Here is an 8,613-nt window from a genome sequence, read left to right on the forward strand (position 1 = left end):
ACTGCCAACCTTGAAGTAATTAGCACCATTGTGCTTGCATTGTTGAGTAAAAAGAGGCCAATTAAAAAATCTGAGCAGAATTCAGAAGGGTGTGGATGAGCTGCAGTGCCAGTGTCTCAAACATCAAATAAAAAAACCAAAGCATTTTAAGTATCCCGTGTATGTGTGTGTGTGTGTGTGTGACCAAAACATTGTACCTGTGGGTTCCATGTAATGACCAATGGGACAGGCAGGTCTGCAGAACATTCTGGAGCTTCTGCTGGGTACTGAGAAGACCAGAACATAGAAAAATAACATTACTCCAACAATCTTATTTTCTATGACTGACAGGCAAATAAATTAGAGGTGCATTTTGGAGCATTTTTTTTTAAACCACAATCTCACCCACGGAAAGTATGATCGATACTCCACCTACTCCTACGGTTATTATTTTTGTTCACACCCGCCTGCAATATTTTTAATGAACTAATTTCTGTTCTATTTTAAGGGGTTTTCAAAACTCATAGCTAGAGAAGACTTGAACTATACAATGCATTCCTCTATTTAAATGAAACACACCACTATCCATTATTTAAATGTTTACAATAATGTTTGGTAGATCTCAAAACACACATAGTCTAACTTGTTTGTTCTACTGAAATCTGCATTAAACCCTTTCAATTCGAGTGACCAGAAAAAAAAAAGAGATAATTCAATGTACATGGTCATAATTACAATAAATGTGATAATGGTGGGTTGAGAGAAAAAAAGAGAAGAGGGAGAAGAAAAAAAAAACACCCCAACATCAATTAAATCCTACTCAAACCACAGCTGAGTTTGACTGATGAATGAATGAATGAATATGAATGAATGAACACTGTAATGTGATCTCATACAGCACCATATGAGCAATCTCTCACACACTCCTTTATTCATTCCTTTTTTGTCTCTTGAGTTTTATGTAAAAACTGCCATTCTCTCTCTCCTGTAATTTAGGGACAATGGGGTCACCGGCGATACTAGTCACAATGCTGCTTCTAATATAAACAGACTTCCTGTATTGGAAGATTTTGAAAGAGCCATTTTGCGAAAGTATATATTTAGCATTGATTTTTTTTTCCTACAGTCTACAGAGAAGAGAGGCAGCCGACATAAGAAATACTGCATGCACTTAAAATATTCTTTACACACTCTAGAAAGGGAAAACTGTAATCCAGACACTTGGTTGAATGTGTTGGAAAACACGAGCACTTTCATGCAACTCCCTCGCCATTAAAGTTAAACTAGAGGTTATCTAACTGTCTCCATGTCAACAGCATAGCTGCAACTTCTGGAGGTCCTGACAGAGAGACACCTTCCCATGGGTGGGTGAGCATATGAGGCAGGGGCATTGCTGCTATTTTTAACCCTCAGCAGGCAGGTTGGCATGGAGCGTTCCTCACGCCATGCTGAATCTCATCAGAACCCTGCACTGAGCCAGCGACCCGCCGCTGGCATTTCTGACCCACTATCGCTGCAAATCTGGAGTTGCCTTGTCCATGCACGGCTTCTCTCGCTGAAATGATCTCACACAGCTCAATTTTCTGCTTCTGCTGTGGCCCCTGTAATCATTTTATAGAGATCATTTATGGCCTTATCTCTCTCCCTGCACATCTCACCTTCTCCTGTCTCCGCTAGGAATGGTTCACGTCACAATTTTGAGTTTTACAGTCACAGGACAACACAAACGTAATCCAATGTAACGTATATAAACAACAAAAATGACTACTATAGTACTCATAGGTGTAGCTTAGATATCAAAAGATTTCATTTTCAAACAAATCAGTAAACCAAGGTTTAGGAAATACAAGTGAAGAAGAAATGCATGTGATCCTGGTTGTACTGCAGCCTCACCTTTGATTTAAGCTTGACCGTAAAGACATGCTGACGATGAGACGAGTCCTCTGCCTTCAACTTAAGAATGTGGAAGTCGGTGTCAATGAAGATCAGCCTGCAAAATAAGACAGGTGTGAGTGGGAACACAATCATATGGTCACATTTATCCATAATTCAGCTTAAAATTAAACAATTAGTTAATTAAATGTAGGGCAAAGTACTGGGAAAAATGTAAAAGAAATGCTATAAAACAAAGATTCCTTCAGAAGTAATGCAGAAATTTACAATTACAATAAAAAAAAAAGCAGTAAACTGTGCTAAATTAAACAAAGTCAATATTTGGTGCCACTCTTAAAATGCATCGGCACATTTTGCGCAGTTTTATGTGCGTATAGGCTGGGAAGTTTTTCCAAGCATGCTGGAGCATCTGCCACTGTTCTTCTGGAGACTTGACGGCATACCTGAGTAATGTCTGAAAAGTGGTCTATCCTGTATTATGCTTCCAATTATGTAAGTAATCTTCATGCACAGGGGAAATTAACACTTTTTAGCAGACATTAATTTTAATCACAAAACATTCTCTACATGATTTGCCATTTCATTGTAAACAGTCGTGTCTTTCAGTCATGATGAGCTTAGTGATGATGGCATAGTTTGGCTCCATGTCTGATCACACTTATTCTATTAGTAAAACATTTCTATCCACCTGTATCTACAGGGCATGAGGGCTCACTGAACGATTAATGAGAATGGAAATGGTGTAACTCGTATGCTATAGCCTTTACAGTCAGCAAATCCCAAGTGAATTGAGCACCTATAGGAGATTTTGGAGTGATGTGCTAGACAAGGCTCTCTACTACCATCATTAGGAAAAGGTAGGAATCTTTTAGATGAATGGTGTTCATCCCTCCAGGACATCTGCAGTGACTACACAACTTCCACAGAATCTATAACAAACTATTTTGTCACCATGTGCAGGACAGAGTTTCAGATAAAGTTAGTTACAGAACAGAATTTAGATCGTCATCGTGTTTCTGTTACTGAAACTTGAGCTTTACACAGACTCAAATATAGAACGTCTTCGACTACATAATTTCCCCTCGTCACAGCCCAGACCCTGCAGTTGTTTCACCGTTCTTTATCACAACCTCATTCATTAACTATACCCGTAATCAGCACTCATCTTGTAATACTATGTAATCAGAATTTCTTTATTTTCTGAATAGTCTTCTTTATCATTTAGGTACCATCTTTTACGCTCCATCAAGCAATAGGATAAATATCACATTCAGTTACATGAAACTGATGCCGCGAAACATATGGTTCGCTTATTTTCTCCAAACAGAAAATCTTTTTCCAAGCCAGTATGCCGTTCTGCATTTCCGCAAGATCACTGAGCGAAGTATCGGGGCTTGCTGGCATTCACTTCAGATGATTGAAACAGCTTGACAGCTTGATGTCTTGCTGGGAGGATTGATGAGAACATTACATTTGCAACTACAAAATCAGTGGCGCTCATAAACGTTGGAGGGAACATTTGGCGTGTATGCATACAAACAGGCCATAGACGAAGCTCCAACGGTATAAAACATTAGGCTGAAAGAAATATAACATAAAAATATAAGCTGTAATACTGTCAAGAAGTAAGGATTTTTGGAACTAGCTGCTAAAAATAGTGAATGGTTTTGCATTGTGCGATGCCACCAGAGATCATGTGTTTTAAAATACAAAGTGCCAGCTTGATATGGAATTCCAATAGGATGCATTTTCAGGTGTCATTATCCTAGTGGGGTGTTAAAAGACTATAGAGAGAGGCTCAGATTCTCTCCTGGGTGTATGTGCAAGCTGTGACATCCTCCCACCAAGGCCCTGGTGCAAAGCCTGTCCCCAACAACAACAGAAAGAATGCAAAATGAATGCAAACAAACCCACCCCCCAAAAATTACAAAGCTCATATCAGATCCAAACTCAACCCCACACAAAAAAAAGTAACACACCTTATTACAAACCCTGCAACACATCTTCAAACAAATCTAGCTGAGTAGTGATCAATTGAGTTATCGTTTATTTTTTTTTAATATAAAGCCTGACATTTTAAGCTATTTTTGAGGATAAGACCAGAGTAAAAAAGTGACCCCATCTTTAGAGCAATTAACACTAAGTGTGCCTTGTTCAAGGCAACTAAAACTCATTAAAATGACCAGGTTCTGCAGCATACCCCCCTTGCCTAAACCAATCAGAGTTCACTTCCATGTCAGACTTGAGGCTATAACCACTAATACAAATTAAGGATCTTAATTAATCTCCAGTACATTTACAGATAGAGCTGCCGTATAATACTTCTGACCACAATTCAGCAGTGGAAAAATGAAAATGTGCACCTTGTCTCATCTCTCTCTCTTATGACTTCTACAATTCCCCATTAAGCTTAAAGGTGTGCTCCCAAATAGACCAATTTGCATGGGCTAATATCATAATTATATCTCTGGCCATTAATGAAAAGAATCAAAACATGATACATGGTCCACAAGCTTCAAATGGCCCTCGCTGTAGGGAGAACATGGCTGAATGACACGTCTGTACACAGCTGTATGTAAGCTGTATGCCAATAAAGATGATAGAGGTCATCAATGTATCTGTTCTATGGCTCCAATCAGGATAATTCAATAACAGAAATGAAATACAAAAACGTTTTAAATATGAACTAGTAGCATTCAGTATAAGCTTCTGTTTACATGCAGCTGTTTCATGCATCTTGTTAATACATAACATTTCTGTTTTAAAATACTGAAATCTTCATGCGGCGGTCTCTCCAAGCCTTGAAAAACAACCAAAACTTTCTGATACTTTGCATCCTAACACATTGTCTATATTCATGAAACGTTGTGATTTCTGATGCAAAAATCATGTTTTGCATAAAGCAACCGAAAAAAAGCTCAAGAAGTTGGTGGTCAAACATAATGAGCTAATTTGCATATTACACTGTTACCGTGTCTGCATTTGACTACAACTGTAAAGGCGTGTGGTTAAAACACAGATGTCAGACTCATCTGTGAGCCAAATAGAGCAAATAAAAACATACTGAATCTGTCTAGAGTTCCTACCCAACATTGTCACAAGTTTTGCACAGAAGTCACTGTAGACTTGTTGCGTAAGCATATAGCTGCCACACGCCATACATCTAATCTTCTCTACACATGTTCTGTCTGACACTGTGTTTCGTTTTAAAAATACAAAATGCCCAAACATACAACCACATCCATGTGTCAGGAACAACGTGGTGAGCTGATGTTGGACCAGCTGCATTTACTATACACACAGTTCACTAAAAAAAAATGTGACAAAAATGGATGTTCTGGGAGACAGGAAGAAACCAGAGAACCTGTAAAAAAAACCCATAGAAACACAGCAAGAACATGTAAAACTCCAAACACCCTGTATCCTAAACTCAGGGAACCCTGAGGCGGCAACGCAGCCTGCTGCTTTATCAGCACTAACCATCACTATATATTCTGGATTTAAGTTTAATTTGTATAAATGTGTGAAACGTAAAGTTGAAAGACATGCAGAGTTGAGATAAAGTGTAAAACAAACACAGCTGGGTGGATATGCTTGTGTTTTATGTTGTGCATACTGAAAAGCTGATCTAAAAACATTTCAGAAACACATCTGGTCTTATTTTTTTTATAATGTTGAACTCCAAATGTTAAAATTCAAAATGTTAAAACCTAGACAAGGACATGCATGTTCTTTAGAAACAATAAGCCTGACTGATTTCCCTTTTTTACTGCTACAGTAAAGAAGCTTTGGGAATAGATGCACACATAATGACCTTAGTTTACGGCCCTGCAAGGGCTCACAAAAATGCCGAAGTGGCCCAGACACATATTGAGTTCTACACCCCTGGGTTAGAACCTTACCAACGTACAAGATGCACCCAGATATAAAAAGGGTCCAAAACAGTAAGGTGTAAGCATGTCGTACTTATCCCATCCTAAACTCTCGATCTCTGTGATGAGCTGTGAATAGTACTGCGGTGGTGGGATGGACTGCCAGCCTGGCTGCCTTTTCAATGCTGCTTCCTGATCAAAGTGATAAAAACAAAGAAACCTTAAGAATAAGACCAAATACTTATTATTACATATCCAGTCCTACGTGCATTCACAACGAGATATATGAATATGCAACAAAAACATGGCAAGTAGAAACAAGATAAAATTACAAACTATAAATTACCAACACAGTCCTCAGCTCCAGAAGAAACCCGACCAAATCTGAAGAATGTTGTAACCTCTGTGTAAACAGAATAAAAATCATTATCTATCATTATTATTGCTCTAATCCAACAGCAACTCTGATGCTGGCATATGATTAATGAGCGTTCTGCTCAGTGTTAATGAATGAACCGATTCAAAGTTTTCCTAAGAATAAAATGCAGCTTATCAATGAACTTGGAGGATACAGAAAAAAACTATTGAATATGGGAAAGTAATTAAACCATCAACCAATCTAATGATGTTAATCTAACAACAGTGTTAAGCCTTGTGACTCTACTGACCTGTTTAAGGATGTGCTGATGGTCTTTTAGCAGCAGTTTCAGTTCCCAGCAGCAGTGCAATCTGCAAAGCAGCAACCATGGTTCATTTTCACAGATCAACATTAACATCCAGCTATTCAACAAAATCATATTAATAAATCTTCTGTTAAAAGAGCCCTTGAAATGGCTTGAGATTTGATCTGATCCTATATGTTGATTCTTCTGAAACAAGAAGTTAGTCATGGTGTGACCGACAGCCAAAAACGATGCACAACAATATCTGCATGAACAAGATTGACATGCATGTGTGCTGAGGCTGAGCATCGGCTGCACAGGTTAATCACCTGGGCATCAGGGACCTCTGACACTTACACGTGGTAGATAAAATTCTATTATTTACTCTTCAGGGAAAAGCCCTGAAAGCACATACAGATACATTTACTTTCTTAATCCATGTAAGGTGGCATTTCACCACTGAACAGTTGCAAGTTGGTAAAGGTGCAAATTTCCCCTTCTACAATATTCTGCTACACTGCTACAATATTCTCCTCAACCTCAGGAAGCTTAGGAAAAGGAACAGCGTATGGGAAGATACCCAGCCAGAAACACACAGATGAAGTATGTTTGCTGCTAACAAGCTGCTACTATTCAGCAAGACCTGCTTCCGGGGGCAGAACATATTTCACGACATAGGATTGTGAACCCCTGGCCATCACACTCATATGTGACTGTTAAACATTATGTGATTGCTTTCACTGTTCTGAGTAGACTTTCCACTAGATTCTGGAGTGTGGCTATGGGAGCTTGTGTTCATTCAGTGGGGTTGAGGTCAGGACTTGTGCAGGCCTCTCACCTCACCACGCCACACCACACCACGCCACACCAGTTACATAATGCCACCGGAACAGGTTTGTGAATCTAGTGAAAGGTTATTGTAAGTCTACAGCATACAAAAACATCAAACACAACTGTACACTTCTACTTCTATTTGTGATGACAGATTGGGGTAGAACCACATACAGGTGTGATGATCAGGTGTCCACAAACTGTAGGACCATGTACAATATAGACAGAATTTCATTGTACATTGAACACAAGTCTAGTAAAGAATGAGTGATCTTTTTTCTTCTTTATTTTCCCTGACTAAAAAATACATAACATTCTTTCTTTGTATTTATTTTCTAAGCACATAGTATTATTTATGAATCGCAATATGTTAAGAGATGGGTGCAAAAGCCCTGAAGCACCAATTTGGATCACTTTAGAAAATAAAATAAATAAATAAATAAATAAACAAACAAACAAACAACACACACACACACACACATTACACACACACTTTGCCTGTTTCAGGTGCTGGTCTGGAGGCAGCGTTATTCTTAACCTGAAGTCTCTTTCCTGTCAAAACAAATAGCACTTTAGCACTGAATACACATTCTTCTTCTTCTTATTATTATTATTATAGATATAAAACCTGTATTCGTCTTTAAATCTTGACTTACCTTTACTGAGATAAAACCATCGTAAATAGTTTTGTCTTTATTCAGCGCAACCAATAAAGGACACTCTTTAAGTAAACAAACAGACATTACAGACCGTGTGTTACATACAGTACCGCGTGTTACATACAGTACAGTACCGCGTGTTACATACAGTACAGTACCGCGTGTTACATACAGTACAGTACCGCGTGTTACATACAGTACAGTACCGCGTGTTACATACAGTACAGTACCGCGTGTTACATACAGTACAGTACCGCGTGTTACATACAGTACAGTACCGCGTGTTACATACAGTACAGTACCGTGTGTTACATACAGTACAGTACCGCGTGTTACATACAGTACAGTACCGTGTGTTACGTTACATACCGTGTGTTACGTTACATACCGTGTGTATAAACGCTAGCATGCTAAACCCTGTCACTTTACTGCTATTGCTATAGTAACCGCTGCAGCTAATCCGGTCACTTCTACTCCGGTGTTTACACCTAGTACTAGTGTTTAATGAAGCAAATAGAGACTGTGACACGTAAATATCGTTCTGTTCCGATGTTGTACACGTTTAAAGTTGCTTTCCTCTTGTGTGCGTGAAACCAAAAGTCACTGCAGCTGTTTCCCGCAAAACGGAATCAAACCAGCGCCACGTCATCACGCACTCACTCACTCGCAAAACTTTATTTGAAAGTGCGAAGGTAAAAAAAATGATACGTGCCCCAA

The 8,613-nt window shown here is 38.8% G+C and overlaps 1 protein-coding gene across 1 annotated transcript in view; it reads right to left on the bottom strand.

Moving 5' to 3' along the window:
• Nucleotides 1-8,052, bottom strand: part of fancl (FA complementation group L) — an 18,119-nt gene extending 10,067 nt beyond the window's left edge. Inside the window, exons 1-7 of the mRNA XM_060872619.1 lie at nt 7,894-8,052; nt 7,731-7,789; nt 6,413-6,473; nt 6,091-6,147; nt 5,839-5,936; nt 1,873-1,969; nt 198-266 (exon numbers count right to left, since the gene is read on the bottom strand). Coding sequence (XP_060728602.1) covers nt 198-266; nt 1,873-1,969; nt 5,839-5,936; nt 6,091-6,147; nt 6,413-6,473; nt 7,731-7,789; nt 7,894-7,980 — 528 coding nt within the window. The 5' untranslated portion in view covers nt 7,981-8,052. The remainder of the gene's footprint in view (nt 1-197; nt 267-1,872; nt 1,970-5,838; nt 5,937-6,090; nt 6,148-6,412; nt 6,474-7,730; nt 7,790-7,893) is intronic.
• Nucleotides 8,053-8,613: the final 561 nt, after the last annotated feature.

This window comes from Tachysurus vachellii, chromosome 6 (assembly GCF_030014155.1).
Source record: "Tachysurus vachellii isolate PV-2020 chromosome 6, HZAU_Pvac_v1, whole genome shotgun sequence".
NCBI lineage: Eukaryota > Metazoa > Chordata > Actinopteri > Siluriformes > Bagridae > Tachysurus > Tachysurus vachellii.